General features: G+C 37.4%; 1 protein-coding gene across 7 annotated transcripts in view; it reads left to right on the top strand.

Moving 5' to 3' along the window:
- Positions 1-25,450, top strand: part of doc2b (double C2-like domains, beta) — a 338,855-nt gene that overhangs the window by 29,212 nt on the left and 284,193 nt on the right. For 6 of the 7 annotated variants that reach the window (XM_055200513.2, XM_073860667.1, XM_055200509.2 and 3 more), the window contains one exon: positions 22,214-22,400. In XM_055200513.2, coding sequence (XP_055056488.2) covers positions 22,214-22,400 — 187 coding nt within the window. The remainder of the gene's footprint in view (positions 1-22,213; positions 22,401-25,450) is intronic. The other variant, XM_055200512.2, reaches the window with a different exon arrangement.

Here is a 25,450-nt window from a genome sequence, read left to right as displayed (position 1 = left end):
TTGAGTTGCGTATTATTCGATATCGTCAAAAATGCCTACTTACGTTGTGGAGTTTTCGCGATTCATGCAGAATCTCAAAAACGAAAACATACAACATCTGATGCTGCAAGCAATTAACGTGCAGACTGGAACAATGCAAATATCAAAGAGGCTTGTGTTTGTAGTGCTCACTTCATTTGAGGTAAGTCATCATTTTTCAGCTCTGTTAGATTACATTATAAAGCCTGGATGGTATGAACAGTTTGACCCCATGCTGCGCGCGCACCTGATATTCATTCAATGTTTACAAACCTTGAAGGGGTCTATACACACTTACACACCAAAGGAAATGTAAAATCATGAATCGGACCATAGGGGCTCTTTAAATAGCATAAACCAAAAAATGTGTTAAAATGAACACTTCCTTTGTTAGAGAGTTCTTTCTATTTAGGGACGTGATGTAATCACGGTAAATGACTTTTTCAAACTTTTTTCGCAAACAGACTCGGCGACTTAAAAATAATAAAAGATAAATTATAAGATTGTCATTGCGAATTGGGGTAAGGTAAAAATGGGGCACTATCCAGTGCAAGTATAAAGCTAAAAAGTACCAGGGCCCGTATGTATAAAACATCTCAAATGCTCTTAAGAATAGTCTTAAGCTATGACTTCAGTGTCAAAAAATTCTTAGTAAGGAGTAGGACCAGTCTGAGAATAGGAGATGTTTATAAAGAAGCTAAAAGCAACTTTCAGTAAAGTGTAAGACTCATTCGTAAGTGCTGACTTAAGTGCCGCAAACTGAGGATTACAATGATTTCAACCAAAAATGGCCGCCCATACCCTCTGAATCAGCCAATAGAAAGCCGGCAATGTTATACAGTCACAGCAGCATGTGACACCATACATTTATGAATAATGAAGACATTAAAATTATATCAGTATTTGAATATTTTTATTTAAATTTCCTTCACAAAATGTTTAACAATACTACAAATAAGTATATGCATTTATTTTACACAATTTTGCATTAAGTTTCAACATGTTAATGAAATATACAAACGTAATACTATTTAAAAAATGAAGATGATGAATCACATCATTTTGATTTTACTCACAAGCTGTTTATAAAGAAAAGCCTAATGTTTGCAAACACTTACATAAAAAATACTTTGATGATCAAGCCTCAACAAGATGATCAAGTTAAGTTGGTTTTCTCCACTTAAACACAATTGTAATTTTTGCCATCTTTGTCACTTTCACATTTGGCCTGCTCACTGCTAACATTGTTAACATTATGTTTTGGGTCAGGGTTTTATACTTGTATTAATATCACTTTACAAGTAATGGTGTCACTGCAATCTTGTAGATACTTCACATTTTTTATTGTAGATTTTATTTACATTTTATGGTATTTTATTTCATAAACTGTATAATGTAAAAGTTGCTATACTTAAAAAATTACTTCAATTGGTAACAGCTAATATTTAAACATTTTTAACTTTAATTATTTCACTTAAACTGAGAAATTTAAGTTGAAAAACATTACATTTTTAGGCATTATCAATAATTTGATCTAACTTTACCTTTTTATAGTGTATATTATTCAAATTTATATACCATTTAAGTATGCTGCCTTGACAATCCCATAAAAATTCTTGGTACTGTGCAAGCACCTGAACAAGCCCCACTAATATACATCCTATACTGTATATTATATTGTGTAATATAATACACATTGTACAAAAAACCCTATACTCTTTATATTTCATGTTATATTAATTCCTATCTACTGTCTTTATACTACAAACATGTATTTATTGTACATTTTCTGCTCTGCAACAATACAACAATAATTTTTTTCAAAAGTGCTATATAAATATATTTGAATTAAAGTCATTCTAACACATTCTTTGTTGTAAAGTGCATGATCTCCACCTCTCTACTGCCCTCTTGTTACTCTTAACTAGGTTAAGAGACCTCTCCAGCTCTCTTAAATAATTTAGGAGCTGAGACCTAGTCTTAACACTTAGGATGCTTTATAAATCAAACTTATTCTTAAGTCTAGGAATAAGAGTAAAATGAGTAAAAAAAAACGTCATTCTTAGAATTTTGACACATTTAAGACTAAAATTTTACTCTGAGCGGCTTTATACATACGGGCCCAGGATGTTATTTAATATAATGCCCAATTTATGGTCCCACATTGAATTGAACAACTCATGCGTTCTACTCCGCACTGTGATCGGCCCGCTACAGCACCTCCCATCAGTTTAAAAAAAAATCGGCATCGCATTTCTTCATAGCCATCTCCGCTTGCGATGGTAAGAACAAAGATGGGCCAAGTTGAGGAGAGATTTAACGCAAACTGCAACAAGTCGATTTCAATTTACCTCCATCACTGCTGGTCTTATTAAAATTATACATAACAAGCTTATTCTTCTTCGCACCGCTATGTGTGTTACATGCGTTGATACTACCTACTAGCGGTCTGCATGTGTAATTGCACGTCAACCCAGAAGCAGGTGTATGAAGAAAAACCAACTATAATGAGCGCTCAACTCCAACTGCGTTTGGCTGAAATTAAAAAAGTCATATACATCTACTGTAGGAACCCTTGAGGGTGAGTAAAATATGGACAAATTTTCATTTCTGGCTGAACTATCCCTTTAAAGGTTTTGTCCAGTATGAAGTTTAAAATATTTAGTTTAGCTTTAAAACAGATTCAGAAACTGCAACTGAGAGCTTTTCTGGGATGCCACGAACTAAAATTGAACCCTAAGGCTAATAAGTGATCTCACTTAAAGTCACCGTCATCACTGTCTAGCTCTTGCTTCCTTCCTTCCTCCATCCTTCCTTCTTATCTGCTATTCACTGCCGCCATCGCTCAAGATTACCTGCTGGGCTTTAGGTGCAGAGCGGCAGTTAGGGAGTGTCTGACAACGCTCATCTGAAGCTAATTGCAGTGTGATTAGCACTAAAGGTTTGTGGTTTAGCGGCTGTGACAGGAACAGCTTATAAAAGGAGACGGGGTCACTGAGCTCTGCGCCGGAGGGCAGGGTGTTATTTCTGCAACAAAGGCGATGAATGCTGTGAGATAAATGGGAGATGCTGCAAACTCATATTTCTAAAGAACAATGTCAATGCACTAAAGCAGGGGTCTTCAACGTTTTTTGGGTCGGGGACCCCTTAGATGAGAGAGGCATGGAGCAGGGACCCCCTAATACTAATGTGTAAAACAGAGATATTTAAGTAAGCAGTAAGGTACAAGAGGCTGCCTTTTCGTATTAGGCACAACGCAAAGTGGAGTAAAGTACAACTGATGACCAATCAGAATTAAGGACTGGAACTGTTTTATAAATAGAAACAAACCATATTGTCACACAGCCATACTATATTAACATGCATAATTTTTTTGTTAAAGTAGATTTTGTTTTTATATTAATATAATAATAATAATAATAATAATAATATTTTAAGGTATTTGCAGTGTAATATATTTTCATTTTACTGTGAATTGGACAATGGCTTTCAGTTTATAAAGATGACTGATCATGGTGAATGGCACAAAGACTCTCTATGCTGGTGGGGATAGAGGTTGTGCTACTTTATAATTTTGAGGTCTGTTGGCTTGCTCGTGTATTATCATTGTCACGAGTTTGAGTAACGCAGGTTTATTTTCTGGCGTGACAGAGAACAACATGCAACGAGTCTGAGGCCATCTCTTTGGGGCAACTTTTTGAAAGGCGGATTTCAACCTGACTATGAATCTTGCACAAAGCACCATCACGGCGCGCGTTTTTATTAATTTTTAAAATCGAGCGATAGTTTTGTCACAGTTTAAAATGCAGACGCGGCGTGTGGTGTAATTTGCCTGTTGAATTAGCGCTTTAAATCTGAACGGCGTGAAACAGCTGTCCAAGTTCAGAAATATAGATGAGACAACATGTCGTGAAAGATAGACACATAAGAATTACCAGTTTTATGATGACTTTTCTGTCGCTACTGCTGCTTCCTGAGTGGACATTTATAATCTTTAGATATTTTATTTTGGTCCGCTGGCTAAACTGAACGTGCGCCTTCAAACGGGGCCACATACGTGTACAGCTTAAAGGGGACATGTAACGTTTTGTACATAAATTTTACGTTTTTAATCAAGAAATAGCTTGTCGTTAAACATCATTTGGCGGACCCCCTGCAGTTCCGTCACGGACCCCCTGGGGGCCGCGGACCCCCGGTTGAAGACCCATGCACTAAAGAGCAGTTGCACCTGAATATAGGAGCAGAAGCACTGAAAGATGATTTTGAAGGATAGTTCAGCCAAAAATGTTGTATGGATGCACTTGTCCTTATGATACCCAAAGCCTGTTAAAATATAGCAGAAATATGAACTATAATTGCATAAGTCCCCATGTGATGAAAATCAAGTGTTTATTGTTTGTTTATATGTCTGTGGGGTAGTTTCCCGGACATGGTTTAGATCAGGGTTCCTCAAATCTTACACTGGAGGTCCGGAGTTTAGCTACAACCCTAATCAAACGTACCCACCTGTGATTTTCTAGTGATCATGAAGACCTTGATTAGCTTGCACAGGTGTGTTTGATCAAGGTTGGTACTAAACTCTGCAGGGCTCCGGACCTCCAGGGTAAGATTTGGGTTTAGAGTAATCCAGGACCAGGCCTTAGTTAAATTAGGACATTTTAAAGGGGACAGAGAATGAAAAACTATTTTTACCTTGTCTTTGTTGAATAATGGTAGTCAACCCACATTCACAAACATACAAAAAGTGCTAAACATGCTAAACGTCTCAGTCTCATAGAAATTCCTCTTTTAGAGCCAGCCAGAAAACAGCCCAATCTGAAAAACTAATGATTATGACATCACAGGCATCTAACTGCCCATCCACTTTAAAATAATTGGCTACATTTTTTGAGTGGCAGCAAAGTCAGCCAATCAGTAATGAGATTGCAAGTTAAGCCAAATAGGTGCAAAACCACTTGTTTAAAATCCCCCACCCTAATAGAGCTATCTGAGAGAGGTTTTTAGGAAGCTTCTAAGGCATTACAGACCCAAACAAATTTTTTTTTGTTTACATGTCACATCACAGAACAAGGATAAATACTCCGTTCAACCATTCTATGTCACCTTTAAGTAGTTTTTACAAACATACCTTACAAAAAAACAATACTGGTGTGCATCTTGGGACAAAACAATGGCACTGATATCTCGAGCCATAGATATTATGTATGGATGCTGCATAGACTTGGCGCTGAATCTTTTGCAGCACTGCTGCTTCAGCTATCAGATCATTTACTGCTCTTTTTCCAGGACCTGCCGTTTTATCTGGGAAAGCTCCACCAGAGCGGCCTCCGCCATCTGAAGTTAAACATACAAACACAATAAATAAAGGATCGCTATAGCCAAACCTTTCCCAGGAGACTGAACCGTACGTCTGTTGCGATGCTCTTTCATGAACACGAAACAGTATTTTAACAAAGCAGAGAGATTTGCAGCAAATTCTGAGACTCAACCTCAGTAAATAATATAGATTAAACAATAAACATTAAGATGCAATCATAACCTCTCTTTCACCATCTCTGTTTGAAATATAAAATTGCATGTTACTTTAAGTACTTATTTTTGTGTGCATTGAGAAATGGTAACTAAGTTAAACCAACAAATATTTTTAAAAGTATATAATGATCTCTTTGCTTAGCTGACCATCATATACACCCACCTAAAGGATTATTAGGAACACCTGTTCAATTCCTCATTAATACAATTATCCAAACAACCAATCACATGGCAGTTGCTTCAATGCATTAAGGGGTGTGGTCCTGGTCAAGACAATCTCCTGAACTCCAAACTGAATGTCAGAATGGGAAAGAAAGGTGATTTAAACAATTTTGAGCGTGGCATGGTTGTTGGTGCCAGACGGTCCGGTCTGAGTATTTAACAATCTGCTCAGTTACTGGGATTTTCAAGCACAACCATTTCTAGGGTTTACAATGATGGTGTGAAAAGAGAAAAACATCCAGTATGCGGCAGTCCTGTGGGCGAAAATGCCTTGTTGATGGTCAGAGGAGAATGGGCCGACTGATTCAAGCTGATAGAAGAACAACTTTGACTGAAATAACCACTCGTTACAACCGAGGTATGCAGCAAAGCATTTGTGAAGCCACAACACACACAACCTTGAGGTGTTTCTGAATATGTCCATCCCTTTATGACCACCATGTACTCATCCTCTGATGGCTACTTCCAGCTGGATAATGCAGCATGTCACAAAGCTCGAAGAATTTCAAATTGGTTTCTTGAACATGACAATGAGTTCACTGTACTAAAATGGCCCCCACAGTCACCAGATCTCAACCCAATAGAGCATCTTTGGGATGTGGTGGAACAGGAGCTTCGTGCCCTGGATGTGCATCCCACAAATCTCCATTAACTGCAAGATGCTATCCTATCAATATGGGCCAACATTTCTAAAGAATGCTTTCAGCACCTTGTTGAATCAATGCCACGTAGAATTAATGCAGTTCTGAAGGTGAAAGGGGGTTAAACACGGTATTAGTATAGTGTTCCTAATAATCCTTTAGGTGAGTGTATGTGCTTAATTTATCAGGATAAAGTTTTATGAAGCCAGAGCGTGTAATAAATATTTATTAAAGGTACAATTTGTAGAATTCGCTGCTAGAGGGCGCACAATCAAAACAGTAACAATGACATATAGATTAATGACGCTCTGGAGCAATGTGTAATTATGGGATTTGTTGTCTTTAACTAAACCGCTGATGGCCATCAATCAAACAGGAACAAGATATCACGTTAATGAATAAGGTAATCATGTTTTATAAATGCTGCGTTTGATGACATTGTTTTATTTTATTATGTAATGTTTCATGTAATGTTCAAAACTAAATTGTTAGTCGTAGATACAGTATTGTACAGTTACAGTAGTCCTATTCGATGGTGTGTTAACACAGCACAGAATTAAGTGTTTAGATCAACAAGCTTACGATCTACAATGATTTTTTTTACATATGTATTGACAGTACAATTCTTATTGTGATGTTATGATGTAAAATTTCTAGTTAGTAATTCTCCGGCTGTATGTGTTAATGCATGATCTTGCTTATTCGACAATTGTAAAGTTTTATCGATTTAATTCTTATCACTAATTAATCGAAGATCAATTAATTGTTAACATACCTAATACGTATACATTACAGATTAAAAGAGCTGTTCTCTTGGGAAAAGGAGGTTGCAAAACGTATCGAATAAAAGGATATGATTAATTGTGAGCGTTGTGTATTAGAGAAAAATATTTCTCTCATAATGAGATTTCCCTCCATTTAAAATGATTATTCTCCAATTAAAGGTTGGATTTTTTAAATAAAAGATCAAAAGTATTAACGATTCAGATTTATTTTCACAGCCGCCTTTGGTCATATTTACAAAGGGTATGAATAATTTTGAGCACGACTGTAGATACATTTGAATTCTTCCTTGTATAGAAAGTACACTTTTTTCGACCTTTTTTCATTTTCTGTTTTCGAACAACTTCCATCACGTATCAGAAAATCACAGAGCTGATTATTGCGCTCCTACTCCGAATAAGTTTGGCCCACAGATCTAGTCACTGGTTTGCATTATAAAGTAGTTTTTTATTACACCTTGTGCTTTTGAAGACATCATACAGTTCATATCACAGTTTCGTGTGACTTGATTTTGAACAAAGTACCTTTTGATTGTATGCACACCACTTCCACAGCTGATTTCAACCGTATTCAAAATGTCTGCAAGTTGTTTTGTAAGAAATGGAGTCACCTCTGTATGTTTCTATTGCTGCTTCATTCACTTGAATGGATGGAGAAATTCTTTGACTAATCTTAATAATAGACCCACATAAAAGATGGTCAAATTAATGCAATATCTTAGGTTAGTGAGGTGTAACGTGTTTGTTTTGCCACAAAGCTTATCGCTGTTGCACAGACTGGGTTCGAACCAGAAAATGTGGCACAGGAACGCAAGTGATCTATTCAAAGAAAGAAGTTGCCAAAATTCATTCTGTCATTACAGAAACAGTTTGCAATTTTCTTCAGCATCTGCCAAGCTTTCAGACACAAATTCAGGGCCAATTCAGTCTTAATTCTCTGCATTTTCTTTCTGCCGAACAGAGATTAGTGCAGTCTTCTTTTAACTCTTCATAAGGTACTATGCTGAAAAGGAGCTCAAATTGAAACCAGTGTAATCCAAAGCAAATGTTTTTTGCCTGGAAGGTAGATCTGTAATATACTGTATGAAAAATATCACTTCAGTTAGAGTTATAATGCTGCCAAGTGCATGCAAATTAAAAGGCGTGCTGGGTAACGGATAGGACAGGCCCTGAAATCGCCTGCCGTCTAAATCTATACCGAGTGTGGGATTGGATTGATCTTCTCGGATCTCGTGGGAACAAATACAGCCCAGAGGCTAGATCTCTCATGGCAATGAAACAAATAGTTTAGTTCATTTGATTAGTCGGCGTCGGAGAGGAAAAGCCAGAGAGTTAGAGAAGTGCTGAGCAGTTTTGTCAATGGTTTTAGCCGAATACCTAAAGATTAAAAAGTTTCAGGCTAGCATGGGAGATTATGGAAGACTGTTAAGGTGGTGGTGTTTTTAGGGTCCAAAATATTTTTTACAAATGTACTTGTTCATAATGTCTCTTTTTTTCAGGTTGCAAAATGACTCTGTCTTGCTGTGTTGTAATAGACTCTTATGAATCATTAATTTTGTAATCACCCTCATTTAGATCTGAATGGTGGCATGTGACCTGCCATTATGGAAATGCATGATAATACCATAATCATCACTAACGCAGTTATTTATAGACTTCTGTAATCTAAAATCACGTCAGAATTGGCTATTTTCTGACTTGCTGTTTGTTTATAATCACAATGTCTGTTTGTGTACAATCATAATTCGTTGAACACAATGGAATGATTAACCATAAAATGGTTATATTAGAAAGGATTCAATGCTACAAATGAAACCCCTGAACAATGGATGTCAAAATAGTTTTTTAATGATATAATGAGCTACGACCCTACGAACTTTGACCTTTAGAAATGAGCAAAAAACGGAATCAGAGTAATGAGCAAAAAACTACCTGTGCCGTTCGGTTTTTGCTTGCAGTACGCCATTTATGGGCTTTCCCCAAAAAAAGAAAACCGTTTTGCGCGTTTACATGACCCTACGTGTTATCAGTTTATTAAGCATAATCGACGTAAACGCACTCACTGTCTTTCGAAGGCTGAATATGAAATGTTCAGATGCAAAACCCTTTACGTCTGGCATGTTTTCTCAGTAATGAGCATTTTTTTGACATAGGGGTGTGATGTGGCAGTATTTTACCACCGGGATGGTAATGCACCAATTCATTGCGGTGGTTATAGAATGTGTATGTGCGTGCGTACACTTGCATGCGCCTGTGATGCATATAAGCTTATGCATACATATTTAAAATAAAAATGTAAATGACAATCAGATATTTGTTTTTTTAACAAACATGCATGTTCATTAGAGATGTAACGATAAATTGTGTGGTTTGCTTGCTATCTTCTCAATGAATTATGGTGAAATGCAGCTACATCCAAAAGCCAGAGGGCGCTCTCGGGCAGAAACTCAATATGCGCAGCAGAAGAAGAACCATTACAAACGCAGCTCCACAAAATGCCTATAAGCGTATTCTTCAATGCATGTTATAAACGACTCAAACTCAACAGTGATTTTAGATTGATAAGGACATCCAATTAAAGAGCCATAATATCTGTTCATAATATCACCTTAGCGATTCAGAATCGATTTCGGACAGCTATACTAGTGTGTTTTGCGATTTATCGTTACATTCCTAGTGTTCATAGGCGCCGATTTCTTTTCCGCCAATGGGTGCTCATCACAACATCAAGTAATGCTTAGGTTCCTTAGCACTGGTGCACCCAAGCACTTGGAATAGGGATGCTCATATCAGTTAATTTTCCCGACCGACAACCATAGCTTCTAAACCGGACATTAACCGTTAACTTATAAGATTTGAATATGAAATTGTCATTGAGTAAAAATACAGTTGACGGTTGTCTGTGAACTAGTAAAAACAAAAGATTTAATTTGAACATGCAAACAGAAGCGACAGATCAACAACAGAACATTATTCATACATTATCAGATATTCACGCAAGATTACCTTATTAAAAAGCACGCGATCAGTCCAGAGGATTAATATCCAAAAAGTGCAGATTGTCTCCGTTTCATCTACCACAGTGGTCATTTCTAAAGCAGGATGCTTTTCAGAAAGTTTTGCGTCGTCTTTCTCCGTTTGTGCAAAAAGAGAGATGTTTATGGACAGGGTCAGAGGCAATCAGCGAACGTCTGTCCGGATGTGCGCCACACGGACCGCGTCATCTTGCGCGAACACGCGCGCGTCTCCGTTCAGCTTACAAACACGCATACAAATGATTTCTCATACAAATGATTACTTTATCAGACCGTCAGGGCAGCAATAATTTGTGTCATTTACAGGACATTCGCAAATTAAAGATAGAAAAAGTGGCGAAATGTCTGTCGGCTCATGACGACACGCTCCATGTATTAACAAATATATTTTTTATTTTAACTGATAATGTTAATCGATCATAAATTCTTACCTTGGGTTAATGGTTAAACGGTCAACGTGAGCATCCCTAGCTTGGAAAAAAGGATGAATGTGGCCAGTCCCGTTTTCCGTCTGGTTTTAGATGTGAAATGTGAAGCGCCACTTATTCAGATTATTCTGCCAAATTTTTTAAAGCATTTTTGATGAAAATTACTTGAGCATATGTGCTTGGCCATTTTGGTGGGTCCTCGAGCCCTGGTGCACCCACAGGATCGGCACCTATACTCTTAATACAAATGTGTTAAAATAACACATCTTGTGTCTAGTTAAGAACAACACATCTAATGTGTTATGCTGCGTTCACACCAGCCGCGGTAGAGGCGTCAATCGCGAGTGATTTCAATGTTAAGTCAATGTGAAGACGTGTTGATGTGCGTCTGGAGGTCTCGCTTCCCAATTGAGGCGTTTAGCGCGGTGCGGTAGACACGATTCCGCCTCAAATTGGGAGTTGCCGCGCAAACACGCGAGTTGAAAAATGTTAACTTTGGTGAAAAAACGCGCTGCGGTAACCAATCAGGAGCTTGCTCTAGTAATGACGTGATTACAGGAAGCGAGCAGAGTCGCAGAAGCCCCTCCCATGACGCGAATTTCCACGAGAATGTCTCGATGACTAGAATTTCACGTGCTGCTTTCACGCGTGAATGAAGCGAGGAAACTCAAAATGTTCAAGCGGCAAAATAGATGCGGTAGACGCGAATTTCACGTTGCAGGTGTGAACCCACAGTAATGAATGATGCGTTTCACGTGAATTGAGCGTTTCGAGCATTGACACATGATTCGCGGGAATCTCTCGCAAGTTAAAAATTTTGGAACTTTGGTGGATATTCGTGCCACCTTAACAAATCATGAGCTTGCTATAGTAGTGAAGTGATTACAGGAAGGAAAGTCCGGACCTCGCGAACCTCAATGGTAGGTACGGCCATTCCTATGCGCAACCTCTCTAAAACAACCTCTGTAGTGCAAGGAAATGGCAGAGCTGCGCGTATTACAAGCTCACGTGTTATTTTTTAACTTCTACCGTGAGCAACTGCAGTGACCCAACGTTGACGGATCCACCATTCAGTTCGGCAACGCATGACAACTCTGATTAAAAGTAAATGAGAAGCATAAACGGTTTCGCCCCGTGTGAATGTGTACCGTAAGTGATTTACCGCGAGCAACTGCAGTGACCCAACGTTGACGGTTCCACCATTCAGTTCGGCAACGCATGACAACTGCAATTAAAAGTAAATAAGAAGCATTAACAGTTTCGCCCCGTGTAAATGTACCGTAAGTGAATGCTAAGTGCAGGTTTTTGGACAAGACATAGTTAGTATCGTCTATTGGCACAACCCTATCTGTTATTATCGTCTATCGGCACAACCCTATCTTATACCTAGCTTGAGCTAATGACTAACTGTATGACTAACTGTATTTCACCTGGTGGGAGAAGATTTGATCAACTTTTCAATGCCTCGCTGATAGTGGGATAGCTGATCTGACTCTTGTCCTATAATGGGAAACGTATTATCGCAAGCCGTCTAACCTCTGCACCACAAACCTGGGTCTGGTTGACACACTCTGCTCCTCTGCGGCCTAATGAAGTTCTGGTTGATTTGTGCCGGAGCACAGGGCCAAGCAGAGGTTCTGGTCACCATTGGTTGCGTGCCCACCAGCCACAAAAACTAATTTCACGAAACGCTGCCTTCCCCGTTCAAATTAGGGATGCTATCACAAGGCTAATTAAAATGCCAAGAGGAAATTGTTCATTGTGATTTGCCTTTCATTTCATTCATCATATTCCAAATCTGTCAGATGCAAAAAGAAAGCAAGCTCTCACCAGCAAAATGTGTACTGTGGATTGTGACGGCGGTTCTAATTGAAATCGACAGTAGTATGGTTAGCAGGTGTATCATGAAATGTTAAATGATTTGGCCTCTGATCTGTGCTTCTGAATGAAAAGAGCAGACCAGTATATTTATAGCTGATGGGTCGTTGTGGCCACACCCCTATTTCTTATTCTAGCCAACGAGATGGTTTTAGTCATGGGAGATGGATCACGGCACCATATATTGGGCGTCATGCAAAGTCGTTTTGCTTTCTCATTACACCCATGGACATGATTGAATGTTGGGCAGTCATATAACACAGTGTCATTTAATTAGCCATATAAAAGCCATGTGCTTCCTAATCACTATAAAATTTGTGTACCCAATCACATTTTATCTTGTGCTCAGACTGAACTTTATTGCTTTTCATTAAAATTATTTACTATATATTTTAATGCAATACAATATGGTTGTATAATATTAATATAATCCTGGCAAGAGTATAAGACGTGGCATTAATCTGACGGTTTTAGTGATGATAAAATATGGAATTGGGTCTTGTGTATAATCGTAAGTAACCAAAATGCATAGTTTTTGTTTATGTTAATTTTTTTTCTGGTATATAATTGTATAAATAATTGTGGCTTGCAATAGATAGAAAATTGACCGGCTTGTGGTGCCCCTCTATGGAGAGCCCAATGTAAACTGTTGCTTTCTTCCCCGCCAACCCCCGATAGGTCACATGACCAAAAACTATCAATTGTGTTTATGGGTTAGTGACAAAAACTGTTTGGCAAGATAAGAAATTCAAAAATCTTTTTAAAAGAACTTGTTTTAAAAGCACGCATCAGGTTTATTTCAATGCACATAGTGTATTTGTTAATTTTATGCAAAAAAAATTACATTTGCACCATTTTTATGAAAGTTAAGAGTGAATGGACCTGAAAATGTCAAATGGTGTAACCGCCAATTGTGCCAAAGTATGAGAAATGTTAAAAATTTTATCCACCTTGATAGCATGTAAGCATAATTATAAAAAATAATTTTAAAAATATTATTTTATTAGTGTTCCCACGGGTTTTTTGATATCCTTGAAAGTTTGTGAATCCAGCTGAAAAAATTCAAGGCCCTGGGAAGTTTTTGAAAATATACACACATAGATACAGGTCATTGAAAGTGCTTTAAAGGAGCGGTGAATCAAATACTCAATTTTAACTTGATAATTTGTTATATAAGCGGTCATCATACTTAAATGAAGATCTTGCAAGTTTCAGAACTGAAAACGCCCGTGCTACTGAAATATAACAGTTTTTGGCACCAAGCCAGTATTACAGCCGAGTGTGGAATTCGGAAAAATATGACGTCAAAATAGAATTGAAGCACCTCCACGAATCCAAATACAAGAACCACTTTTGTAGCCCCGCCCACAGCTTCGCGTGACACGTGTGTCTCAACAATTAGTAAACATGTCTTTAAAGATTGCCAAATGTAACCAAAATGACTTTTAAATAATTTTTTTCTGAGAGACTTTTATTTTGACGCGGTGCTCTGAAGTAACCATGGAAACGCATTTTCGGTTGTGGAAGAACCGTCTATGGGAAGAAGTTTCAGCTCGCGTGGGGAGTGTTTACTTTGTGTACACGGATTCATTTGTAAAGAAGTCGATGCTGGATTTGCAGAGAGATTGTGATTATAAACACCACTAATATTGGATCTGACAAAAATGACACAACAGTATACACAGTAAGTTTATTTAAGTTACTGCGTTTCACTATTGCTTTGTTAGAAGAGATCGCTTGATATGTCTGTTGTAACATCCGTGTCTAAACACGTATGTTTGACTGTTTTAATTTATTAAAAACATTAAACGATTAATAAAGGTACAACACTTAACAACACGACTGTAATTTAAGGGTAGAAATATACAAAGTTAGTGATTAAAGAAGAATTTATCAGCTGCAGTTTAGATTCTGATGCCCGCTTACTGTGTTGTATACGGTATTTTAAGCGAGTTGCATTTGAAAGGTCAAACACTCAACAAAGCTTTTTTATCAAATAACTGTGGTATTTAACGTTACGTGTATCTAAGAGCAACCTCACAAGCACAATGTAAATATACAAAGTTATTGATAAGGATTTATCAGCCGCAGTTTAGATTCTGATGCACACTTACTGTGTTGTATACAGTAATTTAGTCACGTTGAGTTTAAAGTTTTGTTTATACTTTACTATACGTATTGTCATTTATGTGTATCATCTTTAGCACCCAGAATCTTTTGTGGTCCAAACATATTTGTGTTCGGCTGCTATTTTTACACATTAATGTTTTTAAAACATTTCCCCACATGTAATGACGGGTAATGAAGCTGTCCAATCATAGCAGTGGGCGTTTACGTCCAGGTCTTAAGTGCGGCCCGCCCCTTCAAACGAACCAGCCACTAATCCATGTTACAAAATAGCCTATTACTTATTGCTTTTTATGTTTTTGAATGTAAAAACCACAAGTAGACATCAGACAACAGTATAGAACAATAAAATCGACAAATTCACTGCCCCTTTAATCTATTTTATGCAAGAAGTTTTCTGAAAAAAAAAATCCATATTATTCCCTGTATAGTGTAGGATAATATCATAGAAATTTTAGACTTTTTAAGCACACGTGCTAAACTGTTTGCTTTAAATGCTTACATCTTCTGTGTGCGAATGTTGATTAATTTTTTCACTTCTTTGCATAGTTGTGTTTGACACATGAAAACGTCTCAGGTTACGTATGTAAATGTTGTTCCTTGAGAAGGGAACAAGACGCTGCGTCTCCCTTGCCATACTTTCTGCGTCCCTGTAACGTTGTCTTTGGCAATATTTCAGATATACTTCCTAGCTCTCGCGTCACCCTGTTTTTGTCGTTAAGCCTCCCTATTGGTTGAATATGATATACACATTCAGACGCACTTACCTCTGGAGGCGTCCCCAAAGTGTCACCGCAGTGACGCAGCGCGAGTTCCCTCGAAAGGGATTAAATCGCGTGTCCCATTAAAAATGCCTTTCTAAAATCGATTCTGAATCACAACGTTGCGATCCTTTCATTCAACACTTGTTAAAAAAACATTCAAAATATTCTTTATTATCATGAAAATACCAAAAACAATTTGAAGAACAGCAATATACATATTCCTGTAGGCATTTCCTGGAATAGTGTTTGTAATGCTGCTACTTCTGTGGCACAAAGGGAGTTTCTGCATGAGAGCGCCCCCTAGCGTTCGGATGTGCCGGGATTTCACCGTAATTCATTCAAATTAATTCATTGAGAAAACCTTGCTCTCACTTGAAATGTGTCCCTACATTTGGTCCTTTAATTTGAGGGTGTTGGACCTGGAAAGTCACTGAAAGGTCCTTGAATTTGAAGTTCACTAAGGTGTGGAAACCCTGTTTATTAGTTATTTCTAAATGTAAGTTTTAATGCGTTTTTGTAATGTTTGTCCTGACATATGCTAAAAATAGCTCTGTTTTTTTAAATAATCTTTTACAAATGATGTAAAAATGTATGTAAAAGTCATATTACACTAAACTACATGATTCTATTTTATTCCACATTTTTATTAATATATTTATATTTGAATAAAAAAATACTAGTTACACCAATTGACACAGACCGGTTACACCACATTGACATTTTAGCAATTATCCTCCAAATATTCTTTCAAAATGAAATAAAATCATAATTTTTTTTGGTCCTCAAAAAGAGAATGTATGCAAGTAGTCTGCTAATTTATTTCGACATTTTAACCCTTTTACATTTAATTGAACCATACGGACACAAAATAATTAACGTCACGTCATTGACCCTTATACTGTATTTGGTTTTTAATAAAGTGGCAATGTGGATATATAGTTATAAATATAATATGGATGTACTTTCAGCTGTAAAACAGTTTCACAGAGTGTCAAAGCTGTAAACAGGGAGCAGTTTATGTAAATGGGAGCCTAAAAGTCTGTGTTTGCATACTAAATGTTGTGCGTCTGTCAAGCATTCCCTGCAGTATAAGCTGAACGATAACAAGTCTCTAGATGCTGTATTTAGAGACAGAGAGAGATCAAATTTTTTCTTTTGCTACTCTTCATTAACCTTGACAAACACACATGCTTCCCAAATGGTCCCTTCACTCTTATCAGCGCTACGTCTCCACGATGGGGAATATAGACTACAGTTCAAATCAGCAAGCCACATCACAACATTATGGTGGAGATCAGGCCTGATATTTTTTTATTTTCTGATTTTCAAATTTTAATGAAACTAACTTAATGTGTTGGTTCTTTAGTGACGCCAAACAGAAACATTTAATTATTTTTAAATGCGTTTCCTTAGGATTTATTAGACCTTTTGTGCCTTTAAGGAAAATCTTTTATAGGTGTCTTTTGACATTTTTGACAATTAATTTGTGAGATAAAATCTGGTGAAGGACCAGTAAATTTCAATCCATCATTTTTCAAACGAGGCATTAACGTCTATGGTCCTTTATTGTGTATGTTAATTGCAGTCATGCACAGTTTTATGTCTTTCAATTTTGTGTGAATTAGCGTTTTACAAAGCACAAATTCTGAAGGAGAATTGTACAGATAAAGCATGAAAGGACAGGTTAAGTCACACCTGCTTAAGCTTATTTTAAAAAAAAATATATAATATAAACGTTTCTTCTGTTTAAGTTTCTCAGTGGGTTTATGTCATGTGCTTGTTTGAATTGTGGTTTTTTTTTCGGAATCAAATATAGTCCCACTCATTTAAGATACTGTACGCACAGGACATAGGGCAAAATCATGTTTCATTTCCCTTATTCCACCTGCAAAATGGATCATTTTTCTAAATTACACGTTATCTCACTGGTATAATGCATTTCTTGGAAAATTTCAGTTCAAGCCCTTTATTCGCAATTATGTGTGATATTTTTTTTCGTTGTGAATGAACTGATTGCAGTAGCAGTTTGAAATACCTATCTTTTTGTGGTGCTTACCATAAATAACAAAATGCAAAACGATCTTTGCCCTAAACAGATGTTACACATTATCAAAAATGCGGAACAAAAATTACGACATGACGAATGTTAACAATGATATTTATGAAAAAACACACGACACACTGTCCAAAACATGCAAGTTTACTTTCACAAATACTACTAAATTAAGAATTTGGTTCCAAAATGTGATAAGACATTTTTAAAAAAAAGAGTTACCACCAAAATCAGTTTTGTCAGTATTAAAAAGTAAATTCTTAATTTTACGCAAAATCCAATACCCGCCACGTTATTCTGTAATCTTTTCTCCCTTTTTTCCCCAAAACGCGTCAAACGCCACTCCTCCTTCTCTGCAGAATGCAATAAATCCGCTCAACAAATCACAGCGTACCATTCCGCGCATTGTAAACGATAAGGGCGGCGCTTTTGAATACACACAGAATCCTAGTTTTCCTCATCTACTTTGTACTTTGTGATCAACAAACAAACAAAAACAAAATAATAGTTTTGATGGCATTGATAAACGTGGTGGTTTTCTGTGGCGGGGAAGAAACGTAAGCTAACAAAATCGAATAATTTACGTGAGAGGCACTCGGGCGAAGGAAAAATGACGTCTGTTGCTTGTTCTCCCGACAGCATCAAGCTTCTGTCATGCTAACACATTGACCCCAGCAGATAAGAAAAACTTTTCATTATTTTACACGAAGCCAACGAAAATCAAGCAGGACCAAAACATTTTACAGCTGATTGCTGTCAAAAAAGTTAAGCGATGACTTCCCAAGGATGACAGCAGCAATGACAGTGTTTTTAATATAACAAAGTAATTTTTTTTATTAAGGTTTATTTTTTTAAATCAGTGTATACCACTAGTCAACTAATTGAATATGACATGACAAAGATGAATGCACATTTATATTGATTCAATAGATTTATTGCATTATGCAGGAAAAAACAGTTTTTATAATCTTTGAAATTTTTTAATGTTATTATAACCTAAAGAAAACAAAATTAGTCAAAATGGATTTATTGCGTTTTGGAACCAAACTCTTCACATATGCTGTATTATGTATGCCAGGGCAGTAGATGGCGATGTTACCTTATAAAGAAACGCTACATGCATCCGCACACGCATTCTTCTATCGAGCAATAAATATGAACAATCAAGATGTCACAAGCAGTTTTGTTTAGACTGACAATGAAGTTAGGTGACCCTTAGTCTCAGCCTCAGACGTCACGCCCACAGAATGTTGGCTGAACGTCTGATGTTTATCGTACACTTTTCTGGAAACCCTGTGGGAATGTCGAAGTCGTCTTTTGATTAGTTGAAATAAACCGGATTTCCAGGAGACACGAGTGTCGCGATTAGTTTCGGTCCCTGGAAAACAAAGCTCTGACGTTCCATTGCGGAAGAGAATCAGTCGTGTTCACGTGGATAATAATGATCAGTTATCATGATCAGCTAAACATTGGATTCTCAATAATATGCAAAGTTCGCAGCATAGACTCTCTAAAAGATGTCCAAGAGTTTTGCTTGAGGCAGTCAGTGGAGTCAAAAAGTTCGGTTCTCCTGAATTGCTTGGATGTGTTAAAAAGTGGAGAGATATGCTTGAAACGGATGTTTACCGGGGGCGTCTCATTGGTGTGGCTGTTGATGAAGTGCACAACGTTGTCCTATGGTGAGTAATTTTGTTTATTTAGATGCTATTCGGTTGCGACTGGTTATTTCAATAATTGACTTGTTGCTAGCCGGCCTGTTATTGTGGGGAGTCCGAAAAGTGACATTAGATGAAACAAACTGTGATTGGTTGTTTGGCGGGTTTTCTCCAGAAAAAGCAGCGAAAAACACCTGACCTTCAGTATTGAAAGGTCTGGCTACGCAAGACTTAGGTGACCCTGGACTATAAAGCGCCAACAATTTGTGTACTTTGTTGGAGATGTGCTGATAAACTCACTATCTTCAGTAGCGCAAACACAGCAACTTGTACGCCAGTGCCGTTGTTTTGGTTATATTTGCACATGCCTATAGACTGAATTAAAGGAATAGTCTACTCATTTTCAATATTAAATATGTTATTACCTTAACTAAGAATTGTTGATACATCCCTCTATCATCTGTGTGCGTGCACGTAAGCGCTGGAGCGCGCTGCGACGCTTCGATAGCATTTAGCTTAGCCCCATTCATTCAATGGTACCATTTAGAGATAAAGTTATAAGTGACCAAACACATCAACGTTTTTCCTATTTAAAGGAGCGGTGAATCAAAAACTCAATTTTAACTTGATAATTTGTTATATAAGAGGTCATCATACTTAAATGAACATCCTGCAAGTTTCAGAACTGAAAACGTCCGTGCTACTGAAATATAACCGTCTTTGGCACCAAGCCAGCTAAACACTCCAGTCTAAAATTCGGAAATCTATGACGTCAAAGTAGAATTGAAACACCTCCCCATAACCAAAAGGACAAGTCTACTTTTGTAGCCCCGCCCACAGCTTCGCGTGACACGTGTGTCTCAGTAAGTAAACATGTCTTTAAAGATTGACAAATTTACCCAAAATGACTTTTTAAATACATTTTTTCTGAGAGACTTTTATTTTGACGCGGTGATCTGTTATGATACCATGGAAACGCATTTTCGGTTGTGAAAGAACCGCGTGGGAACAACCATGGGAACAACACAGAAGCTAAATACTTCAATTCGGAGGCTTGGAACTTAACATTAGCAATATGCTTGGATAAAGTTTGCTTTTGAAGAAGTTCCAGCTCGTGTCGGGAGCGTTTGTTAACGTTGTGGACATGGATTCATTTGTAAAGAAGTCGATGCTGGATTTGCAGAGAGATTCAGTCAGAAGCACCACTTATATTGGATCTGACAACAATGACACAGCAGTATAATTCACAGTAAGACATTTTACTTTATTTAAGTTACTGCGTTTCACTATTGCTTTGTTAAAAGAGATTGCTTGATGTGTCCTGTTGTAACATCCGTGTCTAAATACGTTTGTTGACTGTTTTAATTTACTAAAAACATTAAACGATTAATAAAGGTACAACACTTAACAATACGACTGTAATTTAAAGGTAGAAATATACCAAGTTAGTTATAAGGAAGGATTTATCAACCGCAGTTTAGATTCTGATGCCCGTTTACTGTGTTGTATACGGTAATTTAGGCGAGTTGCGTTTGAAAGGTCAAACACTCAACAAAGCTTATTTTTAATCATATGACTGTGGTATTTAACATTACGTGAATGTAAAAGCAACCTCACAAGCACAATAGAAATATACAAAGTTATTGATAAGGATTTATTAGCCGCAGTTTAGATTCGGATGCACGCTTACTGTGTTGTATACGGTAATTTAGTCACGTCGAGTTTTGTTTCTACTTTAATATACGTATTGTCATTTATGTGTATCATGTTTAGCACCCAGAATCTTTTGTGTCTCAAACATATTTGTGTTCGGCTGCTATTTTTATCACATTAATGTTTTTAAAACATTTCCCTACATGTAATGACGGGGAATGAAGCTGTCCAATCATAGCAGTGGGTGTTTACGTTCAGGTCTTCAATGCGGCCCGCCCCTTCAAACGAACCATTTCTCAAGACAGCCACTAATCCATGTTACAAAATAGCGTATTACTTATTGCTTTTGATGTTTTTGAATGTAAAAACAACGCGAAATGCATAAGTAGACATCAATCAACATCATAAAGCAATAAAATCGACCAATTCACGGCCCCTTTAAGACGAGTAGTTATACGAGCAAGTTTGGTGGTACAAAATAAAACGTAGCGCTTTTCTAAGCGGATTTAAAAGAGGAACTATATTTTATGGCGTAATAGCACTTTTGGGAGTACTTTGACTCGCCTGAAAAGTCCGCTCCCCTTCTCCCTCTCATAATGGTGCTATTACGCCATAAAATATAGTTCCTCTTTTAAATCCGCTTAGAAAAGCGCTACGTTTTATTTTGTACCACCAAACTTGCTCGTATAACTACTCGTCTTAAATAGGAAAAACGTTGATGTGTTTGGTCACTTCTAACTTTATCTCTAAATGGTAGCATTGAATGAATGGGTCTAAGCTAAATGCTATCGAAGCGTTGCAGAGCGCTCCAGCGCTTACGTGCACGCACACAGATGATAGAGGGATGTATCAACAATTCTTAGTTAAGGTAATAATATATTTTAATATTGAAAATGAGTAGACTATTCCTTTAACACATGCGCATGACATCACCATTAATGCAGATTTGCACTTGCACTTTGAAACCCTTTTTCAAATGTGCGTTTTTGGTTTTACTGTTGAATTGTTTACAATTTCAACAAATTGTTGTCTTGTAAATGTCCCCTAACTCTGCAAGCTAGTGTTGCACTATTGGATGTTCCCATTTGTTGTAGATGGAAATGGTAAGTGACCAGGTACAGCCAGGAGTCAGTCTCTGCCAAAAACTCTACCAGCTGCTGTCAGCCTGACATTTTGGGAGCTGCCGTTCATCACTTCTTAATTGCCTTTCTGGCCTGAGCAACAGCGAACCCACCAAGCTTCTCGCATTAACACATCAGATTGGCACAACATTGTACCTGGATCAGAGCAACTCAACAGCATTACACTGCTTGTTTAATTGCTTGTTTCGAAAGGGTTGCCATGTTGAATAGATTTAATTTTAACATGTCATTTTTGTGCCATTAGCAATAGCAACCGAAAATGCAGAAATGACAACAACATCAGTTTTTCTTTTCCTTCTCTTCAAAGGTGTGGAAACGTTCAGGAGCCTGGTTCTACAACGCCTTGCCGAAGCATGTTCGTCCCATCAAGGATTCAATTCTGGATAACAGAAAGCCAGTAATGGAAAGAGCCGGGGAGCTGCCAGTGGCCAGAAGCGCACCTGTCACCTACACATGGGCTCAAAAAAAAGGTTAAATATGTTGTGTTATACACATGGCTTAAAATTTAGCACATCTGCCAATGGTCGGTGACTTAGTTTATTTATTGTTTATTATTTCATGATTCCCATTTTTATTTTACTATTTAAATGTCTTAATTCATTGTTGCGAGCACTTCGCGCACCTCTCTCTCTCTCTCTCTCTCTCTCTCTCTCTCTCTCTCTCTCTCTCTCTTGTTGCGTGCAGCGCCTCTCTCTCTCTCACATGACAGTGAAAAGGTGGCAGTTTTTAATGTGCATTACTCTGTGTACTTGCTTTTTCGCATTAACATTTACAGTCACGGATGTTACTGACAGAGAAGACGGCTGATCAAGTTTATCAAGACTTAACGAAAGGTTAGCAGTAGTGTTCAACAGAGACTCTTTCTCTTGGTGTGAGTCTGTGTACGAGCTTTCGCTCTGTCCAGGGTTCCCACGGTCCTTAAAACCCCTTGAAAGTTTGTGAATCTGGTGGGAAAAAATCAAGGCTCTGGGAAGTTTTTGAAAATATACATACATAGATACAGGTCATTGAAAGTGCTTGAATCTATTTTTGGAATACGTTTTTTTTTTTAATTATTCCCTGTGTAGTGTAGGATAATATCATAAAAATTATTGACTTTTTAAGCACACGTGCTAAACTGTTCGCTTTGAATGCTTAGATCTTCTGTATGTGAATGTTGATTCATACCAAAATGATTTTTTGCATAGTTGTGTTTGACACATGAAAACATCTCGGGTTACGTAAGTAACTGTTGTTCCATGAGAAGGGAACGAGACGCTGCGTCTCCCTTGCCGTACTTCCTGCGTCTCTGTAACGCCGTCTTTGGCAATATTTCAGATAGTGATATAAGTCCTGGCTCCCGCGTCACCCTGTCTTTGTCGTTAAGCCTTACCATTGGTTGAATTTGATATACACATTCAGACACAGTTACCATTGGAGGCGTACCCAAAGTGTCACCGCAGTGACATAGTGCGAGTTCCCTCGAAAGAGAACTGTAACAATGTAACTTAAAGATAACACGATGTAACCTTTCTCTCACTTAAAATGTGTACCCACTAGGGGTGTAACGGTACGTTTATTCGTACCGGACCATTTCGGTACAGGGCTTTTGGCACGGTGCACATGTGCACCGAATGGCCGAATGCTATCTTTTGTGTGCGAAACATAGGTCAATTTTCGTGTTTCCACACGAACGTATTAAGTGGCGGAAGTCTCCGCGTTCAGCGCAAGTCTTTTGTCAAACATATAACACAATTCGGCCTACAGAAAGATTTTTATTTACTTAGTTGTATATTCGTTTGATTATTGATGTAAACGTTTGCGTGTCACGTCTAAACTCACGTGTTAAACGCGTGTCAACGCTCTGTTTTTTTCTTTCAAAAGTGCGTGAGAGGTTGCGTGTCTTTTGTTGCTACGCAATTATGAGTCGCGCTTTCTGTAACAGAGAATAAGGAATGCGTGATAAGATTTTTCATCTGCACCTCACGTCAATCATATCATTGTCACAATGCGATCAGTTAATCTGGTCGGGACAGAGAAGTGCTGTAACCCAGGCTTACTCAGCTGCGGAGGGGTTCGTTAGTTTAAGTCACAGCTTACATTGGCAACACAAGCAAAGATTAGGAGAAACTTGCAAAAGATAAAAGATGGCTATGTTTGTAACTCACTCATCTCAATATGAGTGTATAATAAGTATATCATCATGTTGCGGGCTATTCAGTTACACATAGAGCAGTAATATTATTTATAAAACGGCTCGTTCTGGTTCTTTATTCTGATTGCTGGAAACACATTCTAAGCCATGATAAAATACCCCAGTAAACCCACGGTTCAGACCGCATCACAAGTATCACTGCGCCACTGTTGCTGCGTACTGATTTATGAAATAAACAGCACAGTCTTTAATCATTTTTTTTTCTTTTTCTACATTTGCACAATTATGGCGATATCCAGATAAATGTCAATAATTATTGTTAAGTCATTTCATCAATAAAGAGAAAACGTTCTCTGGGTTGTTTTTGTCTTAAATTGATATTTCCCCTATTATCCACTAGATGGCAATCTAACACAACTGAAACACTGACGCATTCACTCAACACAACAGCATTGTGGTGGATTTAGCTTGACGTGTAAGTTTTGATGGCTCTGAATCTGATCTCTTACAAAAGTTCTTCACACAAATGGAATTATCTCCGCTTTTAGCTGAAAATTTGAGAGGTGATAACTGATAAGAGAACAAATTAAGGTAGGATAAAACGTTTTTTTGTTGTTAGAAAGCGGATGGACTGTTCTTTTATTTGCTATTTTATGTTTATGTAAAGAATATAATTTTTCTGTAAGGCATTAAACTAAAACTGGGTGGCAACCTAAAAAAAAAAAAAAAACGCTGACGGGGAAAGAGTTAACCATTCTACCAAGCATAATTGATCATCACTTCAACAGTTGCACGATATAAATGTTAATGCATATTTTAGATGAATGTTGATTTATAAAATCAACACCACAGTCTTAAATTATATTTTCATTGTGTCTTTGTTGCATCTGTGTTGCTTGAGAAATTGCGCTCTGTTGCAGCCACACTTGATTCTGAGGAACTACTTTGTTTGGCGGAAGAGTCATATTTGTACTAATATAATTACAACTTATTTGTGTTTCATTTTGTGAAACCCTGCTATGCATATGAAGTAACTGTTTTTTAAACGCAATAAACACCGCGAAGAAGTGGGGTTACAGTGCATTTTATAACAGCGCCCCTTAGCTGTTATAAAATGCACTCGTAACCCACTGCTTCTTGGGGCTTATTGCTTTATTTTATACAGAGGTGGTACATAACCAATTCAATACTGTGACTTAAAAAAATCCTAAATAAATCAAAACAGAAAAAAATTTTGGGGGCAAAAATGTAGGCTAATAGTTCATAAATGTATTCAGGAATTGAATTTGTTAGTTTAGTGCAAGGTTTTAGTAGAAAAAAGTTTAATAGAAGGTTAAGAAAAGAGTTACCTACTGTTATAAAATAATGTAAAAAAGTATGTTATTT

This window comes from Misgurnus anguillicaudatus, chromosome 22, assembly GCF_027580225.2.
Source record: "Misgurnus anguillicaudatus chromosome 22, ASM2758022v2, whole genome shotgun sequence".
NCBI classification, from domain to species: domain Eukaryota; kingdom Metazoa; phylum Chordata; class Actinopteri; order Cypriniformes; family Cobitidae; genus Misgurnus; species Misgurnus anguillicaudatus.
The sequence above is the reverse complement of the archived record's forward strand: the minus strand, read 5'-3'. Positions and strand labels throughout refer to the sequence as shown.